Source organism: Crocodylus siamensis, chromosome 4 (assembly GCF_052110815.1).
Source record: "Crocodylus siamensis isolate JL-2025a chromosome 4, ASM5211081v1, whole genome shotgun sequence".
In the NCBI taxonomy this organism is placed as follows: domain Eukaryota; kingdom Metazoa; phylum Chordata; order Crocodylia; family Crocodylidae; genus Crocodylus; species Crocodylus siamensis.
In genome coordinates, this window is record NC_143398.1 from 35,557,018 (window position 1) to 35,583,615 (window position 26,598).

At 43.3% G+C, this 26,598-nt stretch overlaps 2 protein-coding genes and 1 pseudogene across 8 annotated transcripts in view; 2 read left to right on the forward strand and 1 right to left on the reverse strand.

Annotated features, from left to right (window-relative positions):
* The window catches only part of ALG12 (ALG12 alpha-1,6-mannosyltransferase), a 28,382-nt gene extending 21,838 nt beyond the window's left edge, over nt 1-6,544 (reverse strand). For 3 of the 6 annotated variants that reach the window (XM_090042117.1, XM_090042118.1, XM_090042119.1), the window contains exon 1: nt 6,346-6,544. The gene's annotated coding sequence lies outside the window, so the exon portion shown is untranslated. Of the gene's footprint in view, nt 1-4,395; nt 4,505-6,345 lie in introns of those variants that run through there. The other 3 variants (XM_090042114.1, XM_090042116.1, XM_090042120.1) reach the window with 3 other exon arrangements.
* A 123-nt stretch (nt 6,545-6,667) lies between these two features.
* CRELD2 (CRELD disulfide isomerase 2) lies at nt 6,668-26,559 on the forward strand. Of its 2 annotated transcripts, XM_090042121.1 has the most exons (10): nt 6,668-6,906; nt 7,346-7,428; nt 8,971-9,081; nt 14,159-14,250; nt 15,280-15,456; nt 17,475-17,573; nt 18,880-18,963; nt 19,887-19,982; nt 21,056-21,193; nt 25,980-26,559. In XM_090042121.1, exons 1-10 carry the CDS (start codon nt 6,739-6,741, stop codon nt 26,036-26,038), a joined length of 1,107 nt encoding a protein of 368 aa, XP_089898247.1. In that variant the 5' UTR covers nt 6,668-6,738; the 3' UTR covers nt 26,039-26,559. The 2 variants fall into 2 exon arrangements, with proteins under 2 accessions (XP_089898247.1, XP_089898248.1); XM_090042122.1 differs by lacking the exon at nt 18,880-18,963.
* On the forward strand, nt 7,801-7,968 carry LOC149865628 (U2 spliceosomal RNA; annotated as a pseudogene).
* Nucleotides 26,560-26,598: the final 39 nt, after the last annotated feature.

Here is a 26,598-nt window from a genome sequence, read left to right on the forward strand (position 1 = left end):
ATCAATCACACTTCCAAATACACTAGACTAGTGAAATATTTTAAATGAGCATATTCAACTGATGTTCCCTGATTTCTACTGATTACCTGCCATTTAAAGTGTTGGCCTTCATTTACAAAGTCTAAGGGCCAACATACCAATTGTTTACACACATTAAAGATACTAAAATTACATATAACTGCATGCTATAATTTAGTTAAGTATAGTAATCATTTTCAGTGAATTCTGATACTTTATTTTAGACTTCTGAGCAGGCCTATTTTCCTAAAATCCTCTGAGACTTGCAAAAAGGACCAAACTACTACTAAGTTTTTTAACTTAGCTAGTGTAAAACATGCAGGTATTTAACGTAAGGGAAAGAAATAAATTAAGGGAATTAATAGTCCCGATGCAGAGATTCCCAGAGTGTTACATCTAAACTGACATTTCTAAAGACCACTGAAAAATTGATTTCTGATGGTTCTCTGACATCCTGGGACTAAAAAACCTTGTGTATGTTCCATTCTATTTCCACAGATTACACCAAGTTAGACACTTAGGCCCCAGACAGAACTTCAAACAACGGCATGATTGGGCCTGGAAGAATGTTATGCCTTATCCCAAATATTTCAGACATGCATGACAGAAGGCATGAAGTTTGGGATGGGGCATAAAATTCCTCCAATCCCAAATGCACTACTGCTGTGCTGTCCTCACCCCAATCCTGAAGAACGAACTGGGGACAGCTCTGTCCTAGATCCAGGGCTGCCCACAGCCTCCCGCAGGCTCCAAACCCAGGGCTATCAGGGCCAGGTTCAACAATCAGATGCTTGTCTGACTGGCCCCAAAGGTCCCAAGTGGGACTTTGAGACCCTGGGCTGCTGGACGTTGAATGTTGGACCCAGACCTAGCAGTCTTGTGTGGAGCCCAGTTGTAGACTCAGGGCTTTTGGAGCCAGGGCAGTTAACTGAATGCTGGACCCAGCCCTGATTATCCCAGGTTGGTTCAAGACCTGGACCTGTCTGGGCTAGTTCTGAGAATCAGCTGATTTTCAGCCAGCCCTAGGACAACCCAGCTGTATGCATGATCTTCAGATGTCCCATAGCACAGGGACCTTAGGAACGATAAACCGTTCTACTGTACCAGGATCCCCATGCCTTGGAACATCTAAAAAGCACAGGTTCAGGTCAGCCTCCCACAACCTACCATTTTTAAGTTGGGGCTACAGGACAAGACAGAAAAGGCTGCCAGGGTCCCAGAAGCCAGAGCTGCTTGGCTTTCCCAACCAGGGAACCTTGCAACCTACTCTCCCAGCAGCTGATTTCTGCCATCAGAACTGGAGCTGTCCCTAACTTAATGGCAATCCTGTCCCCATGCCAATGCTGACAATCAGCTGACTGTCAGATCAGGATGGCAGTGCTACACATTAAATTTATGGCAACCTGAAAATGAGCCACAAAGATAGTCCGCAATTTTTGTGGAATAACTTTGGGGCTGGTTTGCCACTTTACAGTGCCATAAATTAGCTGAATGTGTAGTACCTTCTACTTATGGTACAATTGCACCATAAATGTAACATGTTCCATGGGTCTTAACATGTTGGGAACAGACTTATAATAGAAGTAATTACCTGGTACTGTGCACTCTGATACCACAAGGAAAGTAAAGGGAAGGTACGGTAAGAAAGCTTTTACCTGGTATCTTTCCATTTCTTTCTTCCAATTTTGTACTATTTTAATAGTTTTTGTACAAATAAGATCATTTTCTATTTGGGTCATCTGAATAATCTCATTAATCATTTAAGTAGTTGATTTGAAAAAACACAAATTCAACAGGTAAAAATTGTTTGCTCAATTGGCCACTGATCTTCTTATTCCTTTCTGCATGAAGTACTAGTTTAGGCCCTGCCAAACAGAGTACCCTCTTCTCGTGCTACTGTGCCACCAAGAACATGAATGAGAATCCACTTTTGCCATTGTGTAAGGATCCAACAGCTTTGAAATCTGTTCTCTCTAGACCTGAAATACTCTAATGATCTTGAGAGCATCTTCACCCCTTCCCCGCTCTTAAAAAATCTGAAAAAGGTGGGAAGAAAGACCATAAGGAGAGGACTATGAGAGACTAAAAGAAAAAGCTGAGCTTTTAATTTGTCTGGTTTGCTGATGACTGGTAATATTGAACCCTATTACTGTATGACTGTGGAGTACACAACGTTTCATCTGGACTTGTACAATGTAAAGTAATAATGGAATGCTTTTTTTATGGTCAGAAGACTCTCTTGTGTTCACTAGAAGCCTCACCTCCTGTTGATTTAGTTTAAATTGCTCAGCTTGATAACTTACACTATTTAATTAAATAGAAGATGATGTTTTGTTTTAAAAATCACAATGTTCTCAACTACACAAAATTGGCAAGTTAACCCAAATTAGAATTTGGGCTAACTTGGGCAATTTCGGCACAATATAGGTGAGACAAGTAGGAAATGTTTGGTTCTGTGTTTTGACTTGCATGTTTAGAGGTCCATCTACTAGGAGCTCTAAACAACTGATTCTCTGGGCCAAACTATCTTTGATAGATAGGTGTATCTAGATCTTCATAAAGAATGAGCTTTGTGTTCCTCACTCTCAAAGCTAAGCAGTATGATTCCCGCACCTTCAATAAGTACTCTGGCCTTGATGTAAGGATTTCAGCCCAAATAGCTGGAAGGAAGACTTTCTTTTACATCATACTCTTTTGTTTCTTTCTTGTTCTCACAATTGCTGCTGTTTAAGGTTGTTGAAGACTTAGGATCTGAGGTAAAGAACTCTGTGGTAGGTCTTATGCTATTTGGCTTGGCCTACAATGTTAAGAGTCTAAATAAATACAACATGCTAAGAAGAGAGACGAATTTCTTGAAAAGTGCCAGGTAGAACTTTTTTTATAGGGGGTGACAAAACTAAGCCTCCAGAGCACTGGAAGAGATGTCTTGGTTGGCCAACAGTAGGATTTAAAGGAAATGCTTGAAGCAATTAAATCTCTGTATTAATCAATTTTGTCAAAACTCCTGCTTCCATTGGAGAGAAAAGGCATTTTAATTTTTGTGGCAAACAATATCCCTTTTTCCTGACAGAACTATAAAGCATGAATAAGTCTCTATGTCAGATCAGATTTTATCAAGAATGCTCAGTTACATTCTATACTTCATCTAAAGCACATAAAGCAGCAGTCTCAGTGGATCAAGTTTCTCCAAATTAGGAGCCCTAGCTTCCCAACACCAGGAATATTTAAGACCTAAAACAAGCCACAACTATATTCTGACATGACCACAAGATTGTTTAGCTTATTCCTGTGGTCTTCCTGAAATAACTCTATATATAATAAAGGTCAGAGACTTTTTAAAAATTTAAATCATAGCAGCCACACACTGTATACTGTTTACCTCACAAGGCTGTTGTACGTTGTAGCTGAAGTAGGATGGATGAGAGTCAATACAACTGGAGGAAACAAACATGAGAGCAAACTTACACTGAATGATAATCAGTATACAGTGTATATACTGAAATCCCCTAAAGGAAAAGAAATACTGTAGAAAAGCAGGGGTGTACCAATAAAGATTTTTTGGGCCAATACCAATTGCCAATTTTTAAGGAGGTAAAACGGCCGATACTGATCTGATTTACCAATACACAGCTTGGCAGTTTGTAGAAAAGTGTCTGGCTGGTACATCTGTTGTGGTGAAAGGGGAGGGGGAAGGGAAGGGAAAGGACATGGTGGGGGGCAGACTGAGGCCCTTGCAGTGAAGGAGGGAGTTGGGCTGGGGCTGGGGTAGGTGCTGTCCAGCCAGCGAGGGTGGGGCCTGGGATGGAACTGTGGTTCATCTGGGAGGTGCAGGGGACAGCTCCCACTGCTACATGTACCCTGGGAGGGCATGTGCCCCCTGGATTTATGCGTGGGGTGAAGCAGGGTAGGCTGCCGCTGCGGGCTGGGGCCAGAGGCTGCACTGGGTTCTTCCTGGTAGGGGCTGCATCGGGTTGCACTCAGGGCGGGCAGTGGCAGTGCTGGGAAGCAGTTTGAGGTGGGTTATGGCAAATTTTGGGGTGGCTGCAGCTCCCTCCCCCCGCAGCTCCCTCCCAGTGCCACCACCGCCCACCCCGAGAACAGGCTGGGAAGACCCTGGTGCTGCCCTGGCCCCAGCCCGCAGATCCAGGGGGCACACACCCCCATACCCTCCCAGGGTACACACAGTGGCAGGAGCTGCCTCCTCCTCCGCATGCCCCCCGGATGAGCCCCAGCTCCGTCCTGCGCCCTGCCGCACCCCGCCCTGGCTGGGCAGCGCCTGCCCCAGTCCCACTCCCTCCCTCCCTCACCACAGGGGCCTTGATCTGCTTCCTGCTATGCCCCCTCCTTTCCCTTCCCCTTCCACCACAACAGACTTACCAGCTGGATGCAGCTCTCCAAGCTGCAGAGCCGCACCCCTGGCCCCGTGCATGCTGTGGCTGCGTGCATCCACAGGGCATTTACTCGTCACATTACTGGCCGCATCAGACAAAAAAGCCAATTTCCATGATAGTCAATTTTCTTTATATTGGTGCCGATCTAATATCAGACTAATGTATTGGACCACCTCTAGAGAAAGGACAGAACATAGCTTTCAAAGTATCCAGACAACTCTTAACAATTCTAAAGGTAACTTTGTTTATAAGAACCTGATGCTGACAAAATTCAAGTTGAATTTAGCAAGACAGTCAATTAGACACTATAAAAAGTTTGCTGTAACAGGGCAAAATACTTCCAATTAGACCTTTTTTTTTTTAAATCAAGAAAGTAAAGATTTACTCTATTTATATAGAGTATTATAATGAAGGTGAGAAGCCTGGGAAATTATAGACAGAGTAGTTATCATTAAGGTTGTCTGTTTCCAATTAGAAGACTCTTTTTCAGGAGCTCGAGTTTCCTTCCTAAATTTTAAATCTTTGTTCTATATTAGGCGTTTATCTCAGAATGATTTTTCTTTCTTTTTTTTTGGAGAATTTCATCAAAATAGTTCATCCATATCTAAAAAATGCAATTGGAAATAAATGGTTTTGCCTAAATTAAAAACCGGCCTACTATTTACATTCCAACAAACTCTCAGTATTTCCATATTGGTTAAAGGTGTGACCCCCTTAAATAAGTGAGGGCCAACCTTTTTGGCAGACATACCATAACTTAAGCCCTGCACTCTGCAATCCCTGTCCATTGCCCCATCTGCTGCTCTACTTTTTGCTCCCTGGCCTACCTGCTGCTATGCTCCCTACTCCCTCCCCAATATACTGTCCATGCCACTTGTGGCACGCATGCCATGGGTTGACTAACCCTGGCTTAAGTGAGTAGCATCTTTCAGTCCCAGTCTCACTCTGTAATGTAAGTGCACTCAGGATAGCTGTTCCTGCTTATTAGTTTGAAACCGTACTCTCTTAAATGGACTACTACGCAATCTTTGGAGCCTTTAACATCTGAAATATGGTTATAATGCTGGGTTGAGAATCTGAGGAGAAAACACATTAATATTTCTTCAGTCGATCCTTGTGGCTTGTTCTCAAAATACTGGGAAATATTCTTGCTCGTCTCTGAGAAATATTAATGCTGTCTCCACTTTATATTTCTGCATCTTTTCATGGACCTGACCTTTCAGGAGATGTTTACTAGAAAGTGTTAGAACTAATGGCTATTTTCCTTTAATGGGCGCTTGACAGAGACAAGGATGTCACTTCAAGGAAAACCATGCTTACAGCCTTCCTGGTATTTATTCAGCCAGGCTGTGAAGAACCTGCTGGGGGTGGCGGGGAACTCCAATGTTTAGCGGCAGGGATTCTCAACCGGGGGTTCTGCAACACCTTGGGGTGCACCTCGTGCTCCTTGCAGGCGTGCGGCAGGGTACCTTGCAGCATTTGCCCCGCTGGGTGTGCCAACACAATGCATGAGGTTTCCAATGGGACCTCAGGGTGTCAAAGCCGCGGTGCCCTGCCGAACTCCTACCACCCCACCGCTTGCTCGGATGCTTTTTTGTCGTCAGGGCCAGAGAAGTGGAGAGCTGACATTTCCCGGGGTCTCAGACCCAGGGCTGCAGCCCCTCCACGCACCCTTGCACCATCCCCACACCAGGGGCTTTCTTCGCAACAAACGCGTGCGTCACGCGGTGTGAACCCGGCCATCCGGGACACAACAGGTGGGCACCTCAGCACAGGCGCAGGGAGCCGCCTGGATAGGCTGGGACCCGCCGTGCCGAGTTAGTCTGCAGGGTGCCTCCCCCGCACCCCCCGCTGGACAGGCAGGAGCAGGGAGCGGAACTGGGCGCGCGGTGGAGGCACTACCCCCACCCCCCGACCCGCCTCCGCCCGCACTCACCAGCCCGACGCCCACGTGGCCTCCTCGCACAGCGCCCCGCGGGGGTCACGTGGTGCACGGAAGGGCAGAGCGCCGAGGCCACCACGTGACGCAAGAGCCGTCGGGCACCCATCTTGGGTAAGGGCACCGCGCCGGTGGCGGGTGTGGAAGGCCCCCAGGAGCGAGGCCACTTCCGAGACTACTGGCTGCCCGGACTCACGATGGCCGCTCGTCCGGCCAATCCCCGCCCTCGGCACACACGTGGGCTCGCCATTGGCCCGCAGCGTGGCGAGCTCGGGTTGGACCACGTCCCAGCGCCTCGGCGCCTCTGCCAATGGGCGCGGCCGGCTGGCGCGTGCGCGGGGCTGACGCGGAAATCCGAATGGGGCCGGCGGGCCGGCGCGGCGCTGCGGGATGGGTTTGGTAGTGGCCGGTGCGTGCGGGGTTGAGGCGCCTCGCGCCATGGGGGCTGCCGCCCTGCTACTGCCGCTGTGCGCCGCGCTCCTGCTGCTGCCACCCGGCGCCGCGCGGCTCCGCCTGGCCTGCGACACCTGCCGCGGCGTCGTCCACAGGTTCGAACAGGTGCGTGCGGGCGCCGCGGCTGACTGCGGCAAGAGGGGGCCCCGTCACCCCCTGCTCCGTCACCCCAGTATTCCCACCATCACCTCCTTCTTCTCGTCCCCATCACCCTGTCACCCATCCCCGTCACCCCCATAATCCCTCTCCTCATCCCCCCGTTCACCCCTTCCCCCATTATCTTGCCCTTGTCACCCCCATCTGCCCCCCATGATCCCTCCTCTTGTCACCCCCATGACCCCTGCCCCCCCATTCCCTCCTATGATCTCTTCGCTCTCCCTGGTCACTCTGCGCCTCATCATCCCTGTTGCCCCCTGCTCCTGCCCCATTAGCTCTCCCTCCCCCCCCCCCGTGGGTGAGGGGGGCATTCAGCGAGGCCATAGGTGCAGGAACTATGGTTCTGGGCTGTGCCTGAAGCGTGGTTTCCTCCCTCTCCCCCCTGCAGGGCTTAGCAGGCACTGCCAGGAAGAACTTTGGCGGTGGCAACACGGCATGGGAGGAGAGGGCACTCTCCAAGTATGAATCCAGGTAAGGGCAGCCAGCAGCACCTGCCTTGCAGCTCTGTGGCTGGTCTGTGCCAGAGCCAACCTCACGGTCAAAGCTGCCACGTCCTTGAACTTCTGAGTGTTTGTTGCTGCTTTCTTTTTTTAATGTCCTGCAGCTCACGCCCCTCCCAGGCTTGCAGCTGGCGAGGGAGGCTGCAGCTCAGCATTTAGCCTCTGCATTTTGGTTAGCAGTAACAACTGTGGAAAGCGAAGCTCCACTTTCTCAGCCATTAAGTCATAGAAACTTGAAGGCGTGGGGCTGGAAGGAACCTCCAGAGGTCCTAATGCAGTGGCAACCAAAATGCCTTTTGTGCCAAGACCCGTTTGCAAGGGCTAACGGGGTTGTGAGGTCACAGACCCTACTGTGCTAATGAGCCCAGGGTAATTGTCTCTGATATGTCCTCCATAGGAGGTCTATATTGAGCAGATTCTTTTTGGTATTGGGTGGTGGAACCGGAGCGTGCTCCATCCACTCCATGCATTGACCTGGTATTGCAGTGCTTCCAGGACCGGTGCAAAAAAAACAGAAAAAAAAAAAAAATCAGTAGCCAGTCCCAACCCAGTGCTGCTCACTCCTGACCCACTGCCCTCTGCCCCACAGTGTGTGGAGTATGGGGGGCTGTGTGGGGCATGGGATGCTTGAAGCAGCCCCTCACAGACTGGAACTCTGCCAACCTGCTAGGGAAAGCCAGGATTTCCCACGTTTTTCTCCTTCAAAGGAGAATCCATTTTTAAAGTTTGTTCACAACTCTTTCATATGGTCTTGCAACCCACTTCAGTGTTTCTCAACCTGTGGGTCATGACCAAGATCTAGCCCTACCCCCCTGCCTGAGACAGGATCATCCCTATCCAAACCATCCTGTATGCTCAATAATCCAAACTCTACATAAGAAACCTACTGTCAGCCCTCTGAATACATTTTAGCCTGTTGACCTCACAGATTTCTCTCCAGACTGTCAGAGAAGCCTTAAATTTCATACATTGGAGGTTTCATTGAATCATAGAAAAGTAAAGCTGAAAGGGACCTCCAGAGAAGAGTTATCCAAAGACACAGACTTTCCTTATTTTTCCCCAAAAACTAAGAACATACGTGTATTTCCTCGAGATGCATCATCAGATACCTGCTAGTTTCAACTTTGGTCTTTCTTCTAATTTGCATATCTGGTATTGAATTTCAGTTTGAGTACTGCAGTACAAGGGAAGAACTCTTAGAGACGCGAGTTATTAGCAGGATGATGGGCTTCTATTGCCGACATGAGGCTTATGTATCTTTTATTAGAAGAAACTGTAAAAATCTGTATTAAAAAATTAATTGATTTTATGTAATTTGGCACTTTGGTTCAATGCAATGTCTGCTAATTCTTTTGTAACAAGTGATTCCATAAAACTGCCTTGGTCATAGAACTGGCCCAGATAAGACAAAAACCTGATAACATACCAAGCTTGTAGGGGTTAATGTCTAGATACTTTGCAATCATATATTTTCCTTAAAAATAACTTGTGGCTTTCCTCCCCTCATTTCTAGTGAAATCCGTCTTGTAGAAATCATAGAAAACCTGTGTGACAGCAGTAACTTTGAATGCAACAACATGGTAGAAGAGCATGAAGAACATATAGAGAAATGGTGGTTCAAACTGTAGGTAACAAAGCTTTTTTCTGGTGACTTCAGCTATTTGAAAAACCTAATGCAAATCTAGGACACAACCTGTGTTTAATATCACATGTCCCTTTCCTAAATGAGATGCACACCTCTTTTTCCTTTATTCCACACTTCAAAAACAGATCTTTCCTTTAAGTAGGATGTTTTCACAGAGAAAATGCATTCAAGCTGCCCTTGGGCTGGAGGCAGGGGAAAGCAAATCCTGTGGCTGCTCTCTTAATCCTATAGCTGTAGGGCAAGGGAGGTGTTGCTGGCTGTGCTGAACTGCCAGGCCCCTTTTCTTAAGCTGAGCTGGGTGCGCACCCAGCACTGCCTACCAGGTCAGCTGAGGCTAGCCAGCATCACCTGTGGTGTCAGGTGAGTGCCTACCTGGCTTGAGTAGAGGGGCTAGATATGCTTTTTGGCTCTAGAAGGATTGGGCTCTCAGCTGACCTGGCAAGTGCTGCTGTGCCTGCCAACCCATTTCAGCTCAAGAAGAAAAGAAGGCTATTTGGCACAGACATTGACACTTATCCCCTCAGCTGAGGGGCAGTTTCTGTTGGAGCTGGTCTGGCCCCTCTTCAAACTGAGTGGGCAACTAGAAGCACCTGCCAAGCCAAGCATCTACCCAGCTTGTGAAGTGGAGCCAGACAGTTCAAGGCTCAGCTAGCAGCACCTGCTGAATCAGCTGAGGGCCTGATCCTGATGGAGTAGAAGCGCCAGGTCCTTTTATCCTACCTGGGTAGTCCTTCGGCTGACTTAGCAGGTGCCACTGGCTCCCCATCTGGCTCAAACAGGCTGGGCAGCATGACTCCTGCAGAATTCTTATTTAAAACACACCTCAATTTCGAACATCTAGTTTTCAGAAAAAAGGTGTGTTGTAAGTAAACGTGATATATTGTAGACAGTGCAATATTGTGTCTTGCTGAGAGCAGTGTCCATAGGATCATAAGTTATGGTTTTGAACTTCTGTCCTAGAGTCAGAGTTATGTTACTGTGAGGGTATTTCATATTATACTCGGTTCTAAAGGATTTAAAAGTACTAGTTGTTTATGTGCTTACACCTTCATGAAATGTTACCACCAGTAAAAAGTAGTACCCAACTGGTATACAGTATGGCAGCAAAAGAAAAATCCTCAAGCCTAAAGGCACCACACTAAACTTTTCTTTAAAAAAAAAAAAAACTATATTCAGATACAAGATGAGGTTCCCCCTCCAATTGGCATGTGGGAAAAAGCCCCTTATCTTGTAATCGCTTACAAGGAAGCTTCATTAAATACATTGTTTATCATGAAACTGCTGCCAAAAGCAGCATGTGTTCAGCAATAGAAACCAGCTATGAAGTTGATTAAAAACAGCCAACACTGAGCATGACTATTAAATATATTAGGCAAACATGCTGATGGAACTCTTTTGTGTGGCCCTTCAAAAAAAAAAAAACCCAAAAGACAAGCAATTCTTCCTCCTAGGAGGGAGCAAGGTACTGCATTACCAGGATGGTACTCGGAGAGGGTGTAGCGAGCTCTGATACCCTCCCCCAGTGCCCAAAGTACTGATGGGAACCTACCACAAGGACAGGCCAGTGAAGTCGATCTCAGTCGGCAGTGCCCATTAAGCACAGTCCCCCTCAGTGCTGACTCTTTCAAGTCATGGTGAGCCCACTACATCGAATACATTTTGACTTCCTCTTGCCTGAGGACAGCTGAGCTGCATCTTTCTTCCCATTTCCAGTGATTACTGTTTCTTCACTAGCCTTAAATTCCTGGCAAACATCACCAAGTGGGGGCTCCAGAAGCCTTCTGTCATCCTCTCTTTCAGCCTGTTGCATGTCACTAGTGTGGTGGTGCCCCCCCATGCGGTAAACAGGTTGACCTGTGCCTCAGCTGCATATAAATTTTTGGAGCATCCCAGGACTTGTGACAAGAACACTTAGTTCCAGTCATGCATAGGGTATTGTGGGGGACTAATTCACACCTGGATCCTTTGTGGTGGGTATCTGGAGTACATACATAGGGCACCTATACATGAGCAGCAAGGCTTGTGTATTTGAGTGGTAATGGAGTGTGGTAATTAACTACGCTCCAGCAGACTCTAGCATCTCATGTATCAGCAAACCCATGCTTAAAAATAGTGACAGGCGCACTTTAACTAAAGCTCATTGAATGAGCTTTAGTTAAACTGCCCCGCTACCATTTTAAAGCATGGGCTTGCTGATGCATGAGAGGCTCAGGGTGCTTTTAATTAGAGCAGCTTTTGCAGCTGCTCTAATTAAAGTGCTCCCTCCCACCCCCCAGCTCAAGGGGTACATGTATAAATACCTTTACTGATCACTGCTGAATTGTGGGGTCCCTGTTGCTTGAAATTCTGTCAACTCTGGTGGGGCCCAGACCATTGAACTATATGGTAAATCGCAAGCCTTTGGCTTTGGACTAATTTTGGATAAGATCATGTGAAACTGGGGGCATTTGAACCCCAAGGCCTCCAAACGTAAAGCTTGCGTGTAGGATGCCTGCCTGGTTTTGGGTAGTATCTGAAACCCCAGACTCATCGGTCTGTGAGGAAAGATACTTGCCCAGTGGTAGAACCACACAGACTTGACAACTGAGCTCTGCTCAGGTGAATTTTGGAATTTGACTATTGGGCTGTGCCCAATTGAATCTGAAACTGATTTGGCAGCCTTTGAAACAAAATTATAAATAATTAAAAAAAAAAAAAAAAAGTTTACACTGGTTTACACGTGCTACTTAAAAGTGTGTTTATAGAGTACATGTGCTAAACTTTGCAAGAATTTTAAAAAAAAGGGTATCAATTCTGGATAACTAAGTGTATGGGTACTATATGTAAATTCTTACAGCCATATTTAATTTCAAGGTCATTGTTTTCAAATTTGTGTCTCGCTTCCATGTACTTAGGGAGAGCCATGTCTGACAGCAAGGAAAGGAAGAAGGGGCTGCTAGGTGAGGAGGCAGAGGACAAAGGGGCTACCTGACCCCTGTCCCCCGACTTATTTTCCTTGCTATAGCAGTAGGAGGGGGACAAATTAATGATTAGATCCAATGTTTAGATTCTATACCTGGAAATTCTGAAACTATGACTAACTTATACATTAGTCAAAGGGTCTGATCCCTTTGAAATTTTATTGTTGTTACTTTTCTCTAATGTCCTTCAGTGTCATGATTTCAGTTGCCGCTCTTCCTTCTGATTATTAGTTGGGGCTTCTGCATTCTCTCATAAGACACGCCTGTAAAACGTCTGATGATGATATGTTTTTTTTAAGGAGACTTCCGTGTCCTTTGAGGACCAGATTATGGTTCTTCAAACTGCTTCAGAAATTAGCTGCCAGTCCTGGAAAATCAAATTTACATCAGTAGTGCAAGCTGCACTGTGGGCTGTGTCCCCACAAGCAGGAAAGTGTGGTTTGCGGTGCCTTAAAGCCTTTTGAGGCACTGCAAAATGTACAGGGTGTTTGTTATTCTGTTTTTCACGTTGCATATTTGCAGCAAGGCAGCAAGATTAGATGATGGGAAATCCCAGTATTTAAAAAAAAAAAAAAAAAAACAACAGAAAAAAGCAGCGCAGCACATGTGGCTGCAGCGTACACCATCTGAAACTAGAGCCTGGCCAGCCAGAGCCACACTGGTTACCAGCCAGTTTTCAAGTGTCTGGATGGTTGCTGCTCCTGTCCCAGGACCCCAGGTAAGGCTGCTGGGGCAAGCCCAGGTACTGGCTCTAGCCTCTCCTACCCCACCTGTGGCAATTTGCTGCATGCCAGAACACATGTGCAGAGACATGTCTGGGGACAATGAGCAGTGGCACAAATATGTTCTCATATGCATATAAGAGAGCATAACTTATTTCCCTGCACATTCTGTCACTGAGAAAATGTGACCTCTTGGATAGTAAATTTTACACGTTTGATGGGTGAGTCTCCAAACTATGACAAATGTTCATTTCTGCACAGAATTCTTATATTCCTTTTCACAAGTACTTTTTTCAATATATAGTTTTCTCTTTGTTTTCTTTTTTCTTTCTGAAAACTTAAAAAATGAATTTAACCATATGGAAGATTAAGTAGTCTGCAGTAATTTGGAGTTGTAACAAGATGGAGAGAAAGTGAAGCAGATATTCTTGTTACAAAAATAATAGCCTAGGACCCTGATCTTCCTGGAGGTTTATACAATTGCTGTTGTAGGTTTCAGTAGGTTTTCTGTTCGCTAAAATGGCTAGGAATTCTTTGTATCCTGCAGTAGGAGAATCAAGTCTTCAAACTGAAACTGGTCATGCCTAAACTTTTTATGCCTACCTGTATGTATTGGAGCTAGCTGTTAAAGCTGCTCTTCAATTTGTATTGCTTCAACAGAGTAAAATTTCATGTTTTGTAACTTCAGGATGGTTTCTCTTATGTTTTTACTCTCAAAACTAGTGGATACAGCAGATAGGAAATGAGTGTTGAATTAGATTGCATTTGTGTGGGCTTCCTGGGGGTTTTGGGGTTTTTAAAATATAATTCAGGTACTGAGGTCTGCAATAACTTAACATTTAAGGAAATCTAATGTTCTTATAGCTGTTTTTACCTGTATTGGGCATGCAAACATGAAGAAGGTCAAACTGCTGTATATACGAAGTCAGGGTGAATTTTTGCTGTTGTTCACACTATATTCCCTAATATTGAGAGGAAAAACAACCAAGGAAGCACTCCAGCTGGCTCTTTCTTATTTCCTGTTTCTTTATCTTAAATATAAGCTACAAAAATTAAATAAATAATAATAAATTATTTTCCAAAACTTAATTTAAAAATTGGATTAGGGAATAAATTTTGGCATTCATCAACTACTCATAAAACAATTAAGATATAATGATTACACTAGCTTTCTTCTAAATCACTCCTGACTTTTTTCAGGTTCTAGAACTGCACAAAGCTGTTATTGGAGGTGGAAAGGAGAGATGGGAGTCTGGAAGATAAAGTTCACTCACTGTAATGATTCAAGTTGTATGTGCATATTTTGTAAATTGAGATCTGGTGAATTAGGTAATGATTCCTAGAATGAAGAAATGTAATATCTTTATTATACAGAAAGAAGAAGTATCCTGACTTATTTAAGTGGTTTTGTATAGAAACTATTGAAGTTTGCTGTCCTGCTGGAACCTATGGACCAGACTGCCTTGGTATGTTCTTTTACGTTTTCTTAAGTTTAACAGTATATAGTGCTTTTAATTATGGGGCTATTAACTCAGTTTTGTCCCATTTTCTTGGCCTGGCCTTCCTAAACTGTTTTACTAAACTGAATATTGCTGGTGTCTCCTAACTGAAGTCCATATCCAGAGATAAGGAGGAGCAGCAGTAACTTGGGGTGGGGGATTAGGCAAAGAAGAATAGTAAAGGCCCCAGTATCTCTGTTCCTACCAGATACATTACGAGTACCAGGACTACCCAGAAGTGTTTGTGTGTGGTAGCAGTTAATTTGGGGTGGGGGGCAGCATTTGAGCAGACAATAGAACAGCAGCCTGGAGTCACTGGGCGAAGGAGCAAACAAACCCGTAGTTCAGGATCATGGAGAATGGAGTGGAGGCAGGTAGAGAGTGCTGGAGGAACCATGTCTGGTAGCTGATTCATTAAAAAGGTGGGTTAGGAAAGGAATGGGTCAAATCAAGTGATTCTGCATAAAGAGCAATACCTCTGCCCCCTTTTGTTAAATGATAGGCCAGGGAGACCCTATAAAGGGGTATCAGGGTAGAAATCTAACTACAGAATTGACTTGTCCTTTAAAGTAATTGTCTGTCTGCAGTTGCGATATGTTCATTTGTAGTACTTCATTTATCTTCTAATGTTATGCAAGTTGCTAAATCGGTGAACCCTGGTTGAAAGAATTCCAACTAGGAAATTAATTTGCTTTCCTGAAAAAGCAGTTATTTTAGGAAATGAAATTTGCTTCTTCAGAACTCATTATCAGATGATGCAGCTCTAGTCATTTCATACTGGCACGAGTTACATAACCACAAAATCACCTTTAAATGTTTGGAGTTTTCAGTTGGAGAGTGGAATGGGGTAAACGGTTGGAGGGAGGAGGTAAGTGGAGTTGAAAAAAAGTCAAAAATTTTTCTCATTTTAAACATGGCTAAATTTCAAAGGGTTCCCCATTCTGCTCTCCCTCTTCCCCCTACTAAATCATTCTAAATTATCTTTGCCTTTTTTAGCTTGTCGCGGTGGGTCAGAAAGGCCTTGCCATGGAAATGGCCAGTGTGATGGAGATGGCACTAGAAGTGGGGATGGAACATGTAGTTGTAACAAGGAGTATGCAGGAGACTTTTGTCTAGACTGCTCTGATGGTTATTACAATACCCTGAAAAATGAAACGCATTCTGTTTGTACAGGTAACTAAGTTTGACATGTGATTGTATCTGTATTTCTTTCATATTAACTATTGAATAACTTACAGGTTTCTAAAACAAAGTATAAAAAATTTATTAAGAGCTTCAAGAAATGGGAGATATGAGAGTGATTACTTGTCTTAACAGCTGGGCATAACAGTCATTCGGGCTGCTTCTCATGTGGTGGTGCAGTCTCTGAGGATATGGCATGTTCTTATGAACTGTCCTTTATTCGTCTCCAACATGAAGTATTAATATGTGATGAGACTCAAGAAATCTTGAGCTGTTTCCCATGTAGTAGGCTGTTTCATGTTTGTCTTACCTCATTTCTTATATATTTTAGCCAAAAATGAACTTTAACTGCATTATATATCAGATGCAACCAAAGTTTTCTTTTAAAATAAGCTCTGTTAAGTTGTGAAGTTGCGTTCTGTTAGTCTAATAAAATGTATTTTGGCTCTTTAAATTTTACAAATTAAAATAGTGTTATATCCAGCTTTTTATTTTGCAGTTCAGCCCAAAGCAAACTTACGTAGTAGATTAAAAGCCCGAGTATTGCATTTAATGAAAATATTACTTAATAGGCATGCCTATACATGCATGTATGTGGGACTAAATTTCATGTGCATTAAGCAATTTTTGGCAGGTGTCTACATATGCAGGAATGTGGCACTAAGGTTAGTGCCACATCCCTGCAACCCTGCCATGTGCACCTAGTGGCTGGGCAGACCCAGCACTAAACTTAGTGCTGGGTCGCTTCTACATGTGCATTAATGCACTTTAACTAGTCAGGCCAAATTTGATACCTATATTTGCAGGTATCAAATTTAGGCACTATTAGCTTAACGTGCATCAAAAGAGGCAAAATTAAGGGCATGGATATGTAGACACCTGCGTGCAATATGCATTAAATTAAGCTACTACTCAGTAATGTGCCTCCCCTAAACAGTATCTCCCCTAAACCCTTCTGGTCCCCCCTAGTGAGTTTACAGACAGTCACCAGGTCCCCCCTCAGCCTTCTTTTGTGAAGGCTGAACAGGTTTAGGTCCCGCAGCCTTTCAATGTAGGGTCTGCCCTGTAGTCCCCAGATCATACGGGTGGCCCTCCTCTGGACCCTCTCAATGTTGTCCACATCCCTCCTGAAATGGGGCGCACAGAACTGAATGCAGTACTCCAGTGTGGCCTGACCAGCATCACATAGAGGGGGAGGATTACCTCCCTGGCTCTACTTGAGATGCACCTGCGGATGCACGACAAGGTCCGGTTAGCCCTGCCAACTGTGACCTCGCATTGTCAGCCCATGTTCATCTTGAAATCAGTAATGACTCCAAGATCCCTTTCTGCCTCCGTGCTCTCAAGAAGGGAGTTTCCCATTCTATAAGTGTGCTGCTGGTTTCTACTGCCTAAGGGCAGCACCCTGCACTTGTCAGGACTGAAACACATCCTGTTTGTGTCAGCCCACTGCTGTAACCTATCTGGGTCTTGTTGCAGTCTTTCCCTCCCTACTAGCGTGTTCACCTCACCCCAAATTTTGGTATAATCAGCGAATTTAAACAGGTTGCATTTCACCCTGTCGTCCAAATTGCTGATGAAGTAATTGAACAGCACAGGCCCCAGGACCAAGCCCTGGGGGACTCCACTGCCCACTTCCCCCCAGGTCGAATATGAGCCATCCACCACCACCCTCTGAGTACGACCCTTGAACCAATCTGCAATCCATCTGACTGCGTAGGCATCAATGCCACGGTCACCTAGTTTTTTAATGAGGATGGGGTGGGAGATGGTGTCAGAGACCTTGCTGAAGTCTAGACACCCTAGGTGTCTGTGCTTTGGTAGTGAAGGAATGGCTCTATATAAAATTGGTAAACTTCCTTCCACTTTTCCAGAATAAAAAGAGAATGCAAGTGTCATGTTGCGGTTTCCGGTAAACCTGGTATAATTTCTTGAAGGAAAAAGTTGTTTGAAACCCTAACCTACACCAGCTATATCTAACTTTAACCATGCTCAAAATCTCTCCACAGCTTGTCATGATGCCTGTAAAACTTGCACTGGTTCAACTAACAAAGATTGTGAGGCCTGTAAAGAGGGCTGGACCACAAATGAAGAAGGAGCTTGTGTGGGTAAGTCAGTCCTAACCTAAATGAAGGCCAAGAAAACAGTTCAGTGGGTTTTTTTGTTTGTTTGTTTTTGTACTAACTGGGTGATAAGATAAGGCCATGTCGAGTTAAAACTCTTTTATAAGGGCACCCTATATTGGGGTGGGTGATGTTTTTGGCAGAATGCCAAAAATTCCCTCAAACTCAACTTGTGATATTTTTGTGTACTGGGGCCAGGTGTTGGGGGAGCCACAGGTGGCCCAATCCTTATTTTGGCAGTGCAGCCCTGGCCCCCTTCCCTGCCGTCAGCCTTGAGGCACGCATGCCAAATAAAATGCCTTCATGTGCCACACTGGCAACCATGCTGAAGGTTGCCTACGCCTGTCCTATGCTACTTTTCTGGGAATCTGGTTAGGTGTGTCCTGTGCATCACAAATATTTTTTGATTCTTAACTTCTAATATGCATGTTAACATAGGATTTCTCACTTTATTTAACAGCTCTTAAAGTACAGCAAGCAATTAGCTTGGTATCACTGTCAGACTATCTGCAGTGACACGTATAACTTACTTGAATGATACATGTTTAAATTTTAGTTAAAATAGCATTAGTGCATGTGAAGTTGTCTAGATTTGATTATTTCTTGTGCAGAAAAATGAGAAGCTCTCCCATACTACTTTATAGTTTACCTGATATATTTTTGGCAGTATATTTCTTTGAGGATCTTGTATAGAAGCTAGCTATACTTTTTTCCCTTATTTTTGGATGCAAATTATCACACAGCACTTTTTAAATGCTTAATTTCTTAGAAAGACAGACAAAAATCTCTTTTTATAAGCATCTCATGTGTCACTGAAATACAAAATATTGACCATTTAACTCTTAGTATCAGGATTTTCTGTTGTTATTGTTGCAGTATTAATAGTTGTCTGTACTTGGTCGGTGGTGACAAGTTCTTGATTATTTCCTGAATTTTTTTCTTTTTTTCAGGCTTACATACTTATTTAAAAAAATTAAATCCATAAAAAGAAAATGGAACACCCTTTGGCAATACTAAGCAGGTTGGACTGGACTGTCAATCAGATTGGCACATCAAATGACCTTTCCCATATTTGGTGGGGAGAAACATTGCTCTGATTGCATCATAAGAAAAATTATAGGGCCCTATTAGGACAGCTGATGATTTCAGCTGCTGCCACACCTTTATGGGCAACTATATTATAGAACATTATGGCCTGTATGAAATTATTGCAACTTATGTGGATGAATATTATTTTTGCTTATAAACAAATTTTACAGTTGTATAGCTGACCTACACCACTTTGTTTCAGATGTGGATGAGTGTGCTGCAGAGGCTTCTCTTTGCAAAGATGACCAATACTGTTTAAACACAGATGGATCTTTCTCATGCAAAGGTGTCTTTCTCGATATGTTTGGCCAATCTATGTAATACTTCTATGCATAAAGGAGCAAATGCTCTTATTTTCTTTTGCTAGATAAGAATGAAAGTTGCCATAAAATACCCATATTAACAAATATTTTTTCCATCCTAAATGCAAGTTAAAAGAGAATTTGCTAAAGTGTGTAGTTCTTTACATCCTGTTCATAATTATAATTTGTGTCACGGACCTTCAGATGAGCCAGTGTACTTTTTCAAATTATTAGAATTTTTTGCTGTTCAGAATCTGAATACACAATAGTAGTTGCATAGTGCAGTTTGAGATATCATGGCTAGGTGATAAATCAAGAGCGTAGTTTATGTTGCAGTTTTTTGTATTTGTGGTAGTAAGTATAATTGCCCCTGAAATATTACTAGCTGCTGCTAGCTGCTTGCTCATAATTCTGACAAACATTTCTGAGGGTGAAAAATTCTCTGTTTTGACTTGGATAGTTGGGGTGGGGAGAAAACTTCAACTTTTTCTTGTGAAGAGAGCAAAAACAATGTAAACTAACATTGCTGCCTTGTTAAACCCTCAGCCAGTTTTTGCAAAATAGCTGAAGCTCTTTAGCTCAGTAATTGGTAATCTCCACAATAGTGTATTCCTATTTTGATTGATTGTTCTTAAGCAGAGGACTTTGAATTTTATGTTATAAATTTAAGTGCACAACAAAAGCCCGTTGAAAGCTCAGTTGGATACAGACTATTCTGCTGGTAAAACACCAGATGTATTGGAGTTCCAATCCTTACTAGGATATCTAGACACTATGGTAGTATGAACAGGATGAAAGTAGTTCTGTGCCTTAATTCTTTCTTCCTTGTGCATGTGGATTTGTCAGCTTAGTTCAGGTTACAGTTCTTTGTTTATGTTCCAATACTCACTTACGGCTTTTTTTTTAGCATGTGATGTTAGCTGTGTAGGCTGCACAGGAGAAGGCCCTGGCAAATGTAAAGACTGCATGTCGGGATACACAATGGAAGATGAAAAGTGCACAGGTTGGTTCGAATTTGAAGTCATACTTAATATACTGTAGTAAACTTGTGGCTTCAATATCTTATGGTCCAAGTGTTGAGTATAATGTTAGTCTGCTTCAAATCTTGAACACAAAATACTTCATAAAAGTTTTAGAGTATTCCTTTTTGTTTCAAGTAGCAATAAAAATCCTTTCTAATAAACATTGTATAAATTGTTAAAGGCCCAAAGGCTCGGCACTGCTACAAAAGGAACAAAGCGTTATTTAACTCGTACTGGGAACAATTACATTTAAATGATTGGTAAATAGTGACAGGAAAACTTTAGTCAGAGGAGTCAAACATTCCCTAATGATTTGTGTCCTAAATAACATTTTCATCATGAAGAATCTTAGCTCTGCTTTTTAGAAGTTTCTCCTTGATTCACTTTGGGATCTGACAGGTACTTTAAATGTGTTGCATGGATTCCTTATCTCCTGTTAATCTCACTGGAGTGTCATTCCAAACTTAAATAAGATTTCAGTATCAACAAAAAAAAAATATTGCACTGGTGGTAAGTGATATAAAAACGTATGTAATGATGATAGTTGTTAGAAATGAGACCTCAGGGAAATAACAGTTATTAGGGGAAAAATAGAAGAGAAGATGGAAAGTGGTGAGGAACAGAATTAAAGTGTATTGGGGCCTGAAGAAGGTACTTGGCAACTGAATATCACCATAAGCATCCAAAAAAGCTTAATTTACTACGTAGCCTGTAATACCATCTTGCTAGCTATGCAGATCTTCCATTGACATAAATGGGAGGTTGGTGTATGTTGAGAGAATAAATCGTGAATTTATACCACATTCCATGGACTATAAAGGAACATGGAATCCAGCACCATGAAGTGAAGGTTGAAATTGACTCCGAAGTCCAAAGGTTACTGAGCAAAGTCAAGTACTGGGGGGACAGACAGCATCTCTGCCTTACAAAGTATTAAGGAACAATAAATTATTCATTTGCTAGAAATACCTTGAATTATATCAAGTTTTTTTAGGGCTGGGTACAGAGTTTTCACTGGTTGAAATAATGTTTTAAAACCCCTTTTTTTTCTTAGATATTAATGAATGTAATCTTGCTGAAAGTATATGCGTAAGAGAAAACGAAGACTGCGTTAATACCTCAGGCAGTTACAAGTGTATATGCTCGGAGGGCTTTGAAGAAAAAGATGGAACATGTGTTCAAACAAAAGCAGGTGAGACGCTTCTTAAATTGGTGCCCAAAATGAAGTATTCTAGATCTGCTTCAGTGGGGATGTCTAACAGATTACAGTAAAAGTTGCAACTACCGTACAGTTTTTGGAGATACTGGCTGCATCTTTGAGATGCTGACTGCTCAGTCATTACTGCACAGTCATTTAGTACTTGGAATTACTGTGCAGTAGCATCAGCAAATGGCTTTTTTTGTAACACTGACTGCACAGTAGCCCAACACTTGTCCAGTAGTGTCACGTTGCAGCTTTCTGCCATGCAGCACTACTGCTCAGTAGTCATGGGCTACTGCCCAGTCAACATCTTATGTAGACGTGGTTGCTGTGTCCTGTAAGGACATAGGCACTCGTAGATCAACCATGTATACCCACCCATCATTCCCTAATCATAGGAGTTTGGTCCACCTAGTTTAAGTAGCTTATAGTAAGAATATTTGCTCCCAGGTAGAAGTAACAATGACCTATGCCATTGGGGTGGGGAGGGCAGACTTTTTGTCAGACATGCCACAAACAAGCCTCTCAGACTTCCTGAGTCCACTGCTCAGTCTGATGCTCTGCTTTTTGGTTCTTACCCTGTGCTTTCCAGGCAGACTCTTTTTTTGCTTCTTGCCCTATCTACTGCTCTGCTACCTGTCCTCTCCCTGGTCTGCCATGTGCCTTGCACAGAGATTGCCCATGCTATTTGTAGCACATGTACATATAGATCAGTGGTACCCAACTTTCTGGCTCTGTGGACTGAATTAATAGCATAGGAATGGTCTGCAGGCCAAGTGACCTGTCATCCCAATCTGGCTGTGTACCATTGTGATCTGGTGCACGGGCCACATTATCCTGCCCACAGGGCTTCCCTCAGGTACAGAAATTTGGCAGCTGCCATTTGCCTCCCTGCTGTGAAATTTTCTAGATCTTTTGGGGAGCTATGGACCAGATGAGATGGCTCTGCAGGATGGATCTAATACTTGGGCTGGTAGTTGAGTACCCTTGGCATAGATAAACAGTACATTGCGTAAATAATCCATGGAGTATAGGAAAGCTATAATTACACTTGCGATGGTTCACTCACACACATGAACATATTACATCAGATGTCTTACCTTTTTGATAGGTTATACCTTAAACTTCAGCATAGTAGTCAAACAAATAATCAGAACCACTAGTGTTCAGACCCATTCTGGACTGAGCACTTTATTTGACTACCTTCGCTTGGTCTGTCCATCTCCTGTGCAAAATAAAAATTGTGCTTTTTATTTTCATACACATATACATATACACACATACCTTACATAATTCGTTTGAAACCCACTTTAGTTTAGCTCACTTGGCCATACCCAGGCAGGAGATGGAAAATGTAAGGTTGTTTTTGAAGCTTTCATGCTATGCATATGCATTGCATTTATTTCATTGATCCAGTATCACTTCTTAAAAGCAATTTTACACCAGTCTGGCATTTTAAAAAGGTTTGTGAGTCAAGGTTGTTTTATACTTCCAGACTGGTGTAAAGGACATTAGTATAGATGAGAAGCAAGTTTGATAACATGTCTTTTTCCAAAATATTTGCTTGCTTTTGGGCTTGCACTGATTCATTTTTATTGCCCCTTTAAGGAATGTGTTTATATATTCGTCACCATTAGTGTGCCCTTTTTTTTTTTATCAAAAGCACATTCTCACAACCACAATTTAGTGTATAAGGCAGTGGAATATGTAGCCAATTTAGCTAAACAAACGTAATGTGTACTTTTTAGATGGCTGCAAACTCATCATTAATCTGAGCTTTATTAATAATTCTGAAGCTGTAGGAAAAGACTGAAGTTGCAACTAAAATTTACCTTAATTCATGAACACAAGGATTGAATTCAGTCTGTCTGAGTTTTTTGCTTCCTATCTTATTTTGAGTGCATATATATTCCTGAAATATTTAATTACCATATTTGTGTATTTAAAAAAAATTGCTTTTTGTGAACTAATTTAGACTAACTTAGCTTAATCCTACCTTGGAGGTGCTTAAGAAAGAGCCTCTAGTGTAAGGTGTCAGAAAATCCAAACCAGAGAAAGACTGATGGAAGTTCAGAAAAGAGCCAAAGAATGGCATGAAGTGTTGAAAAAAATTTTTTTTTTCCAAATTACCTTTCCTTACAATAGAACACTTAAGGAAATCAGTCTGTTTATTTCTGCAGAGAGAGTGAGTTGTGGGGAACGTATACAATCTGAGAAACTCCTACAAATAGAAGTATCTGATTCTGAAGAGCTCATTTATTTTTATCAGCCAAAATAAGAAGTACTTTTGAACCTTGAAATAGGGTTAAAATTAGCTTGGAACTAACATATAGAATTTATTTTGAAAGACACTCTCCCACTTAAACTTTTAATGTAGCAAACCTGTCTAAGATGGAATCGCAAAGTTTAGGGGAAAAAAGTTACTGTTCATGCAAGTTTCAGGCTTGAAGCCAGAATTATCAGGTAAAAAATTATGGCTTGCATGAACTCCCTTTCACTATACAGTAGCCTCTTATGTCCTTAAATCTGTGGGAATGATTTTCTGCAACAGGTATCTTTAAACTCCTTCATCCTTCCCTGGTTTGAGCTACAGTCAGTACATTTTACCACAGAAGCAGGTATGCACTGATTATTTATGTAGTCTTTAGAAGAAATGTACTGGTGCCGCTACATTTCCCCTCTGCCCCCTTGCTCACCTTCACCTTGGCTCAGTGATATGTCCTCTCCTTTCATTAACCTCCTCCCCCACCTGCTGCTGCAATGATCTCCAGATGCATCAGGAGTAGGAGGAGCTTTAGAGCTCCTGTTGTCCCAATCCAGCTGTACTGCATGGGGAGCTGGGCTCATCCTGGGACAGCAGCAGTGGGCAGGTTCCTCCTCCTTGCCCAGTCCCCCTAGGTATTCCCGTCCAGTCTGGGAGCAGGTTCAGGGAGGAGGAACCTATCCACTCCTGTGGCTGAGCCCACCGCTCTCTCTAGCTCATCTGGAACAGGGCAGGAGCAGCTCTGGAACTTACTCTTCCCCTGAGACAGTGGCAGTGGGGAATAATGAGGGAGGGCACTTGCGAAATCCTAAATCTGCCCATGCTTTGAAGTAAACCTTAAAGAATGCAACTGTGCTGCATGTTTTGTAATGTGAGGTAATGGAATTAACTTAGATTTCACCAGAATGCTGAAAGAAGCATTTCTTAACATGCTTGTTAAGTAGAGATGCACCAGTACATCAGTTTATATCGTACTGGCACCAATAAAGAAAAATTGATGTTATCAACAATCAGCTATTTTTGGCTGATGTGGCCGATAATGTTGCCAATAAATGCTGTGTGCGCAGCTGCAGCATGCACGAGGCCGGGAGCATAGTTTGGAAGCTTGGAGACCAGCATCTGGCTGGTAAGTCTGTGGAGGTGGAGAGGGTGGGCATTTGAGGCCCTCGTAGTGAGGGAGAGAGTGGGGCTGGGGTAGAAGTAGGTGCTGCAGGGCAGGGTGTAGGTTGGAGCCTTGGGTGGGAGGTGGCTCCTTCTGTGTACACCCCCAGGGGAGGCACGGGGCATGTGTTCCCTGGATCTGTGTGCAGGGTGAGGGTGGGCTGCCCATTTCATGTTTGGGGCTGGGGCTGGACCAGGCTCTTCTGCATTGGGGTCTGGGGTGGAGGCTGTGTTCAGGTTGGGTGGCAGTGCTGCTGGGAAGGTGGACTATGGTGAATTTTGGGGTGGTTGTAGCCCACCCCATAACTCCCCTCCTAGCACCACCCTTGCCCTGAGCACAGCCCTGGCCCAGCTCCCTCACCAGGAAGAGCCCAATGCATCTCCAAGCACGCAGTGACAACCTGCCTTCACCTTGTGCACAGATCTAGGGGGCACGTGCCCCTCATGCATCCCCAGGCGTGCATGCAGTGGTGGGAGCTGCCCCCTTGTGCCGCCCAGACAAGCTGTGCCCCACTGCGCCCCGGCTGTGTATCACCTGCCTTAGGCTCAGCCCTGCTACCTTTTTCATGGTGGGGATATTGATCTCCTTCCCCCATACCCTGTCTCCCCAGCAGACTTACCAACTGGACGCTGCTCTCCAAGCTGCCTGGTGCATATTGGCAATCAGATCAATATTGGCCAACATGGCTTGTCAATAATCAGCCATTGGTATCAGCCCCTAAAAACCTTTGTTGCTGCACTCCTATTTTGAAGTGTCATACTCCCCCCACTCAATTTAGACTTTTAAGTTATTGAAAAGCTGTTTTCGTAGAGATCTTGTCTCGCTGCTTATGCATTTGGAAATTGGAAAGTTCAGTAGCTATAAAGCATTTAAAACAGGAGCTTAGAATGGAAATAGCAGTGCTTCCACTATGAGTGTGTTCTTGTTAGTTCCTTTAGAACATGAGTGATGGCAGGAAGATGAAATTGTAGTTGCTAGGGGGAATGAAATTCAGAGGAGAAAACATATGTAGAGACAGGAAATGAGATAAGAGGAAGATAAAAAGAGAAGGAAAAGCAGTAGCCTGAAGATGAGTATTTGCTGATTTACCATAACTAAGAAGTATTTAAAAAGATTAAGAACACTAGAAATGGCAAACTTGGCTCAACATAGCAAAGGTTTTATAGCCTTCTACCTAGTTCATAAACTTCAGATAAGAGGGAATGTTTCTGGCAGTTCCCCAGTTTGTCTTTCAGTACTGTTCATTTCTTAGTACCCAAGTTATTTTTTCTTTATTGAGTTCTCAGAGTCAGAAAGTAACACAGAGTACTGGTTGTAACAAATAATTCTAACTAAGGTACTTACTTTCACAGGAGAGGAAGGAGAGAGAGCAGTGAATACACCACCTTCTCCTGGACATGAGGACTTATGATCTACATTCCAAACCAAAAGACAGTCATATCTACACCTTTAAGTTAATGGACTGAAGCTTTATGACCTGATAAACTGTGGAAATAGTATTAAATATGCAGATGGCCAGGATGATTATTTTGGAAAATGGTAATGAAAAATTGCCTTCAGCTGCTTTTACCTAAGAAAGAATAAGGAAAATGCCACTTTTTATACAGATTTTTTAAAATAAAAAGCATCCTCATTCTAGATAGGTAAGTATAGACTGTTGGAGTAGAAACAATCAAAAATGAGTTGCATATGTCTCATTCTGGTGTCTACTAGAAATGATCATCCTCTTAGAAAGACTTAAATTTATCCTGCCCTACCTAACTGAAACATGATGAATTGAAACTGGGTATTTCCTGACATGGGAATTTTTCTATAGCTAGAATATGGCTTTTAGGAAATATTAAAGGACATCATTTTAGAAAATACTCTTCCCTAGAAATGAAACAGAGTGCCTGATATTGCATTCAATAAAGTTTTATTTGTTGGTGCGTGTCTTAAGCTATAAGAGATCTTTGTACACTCCTGCATGGG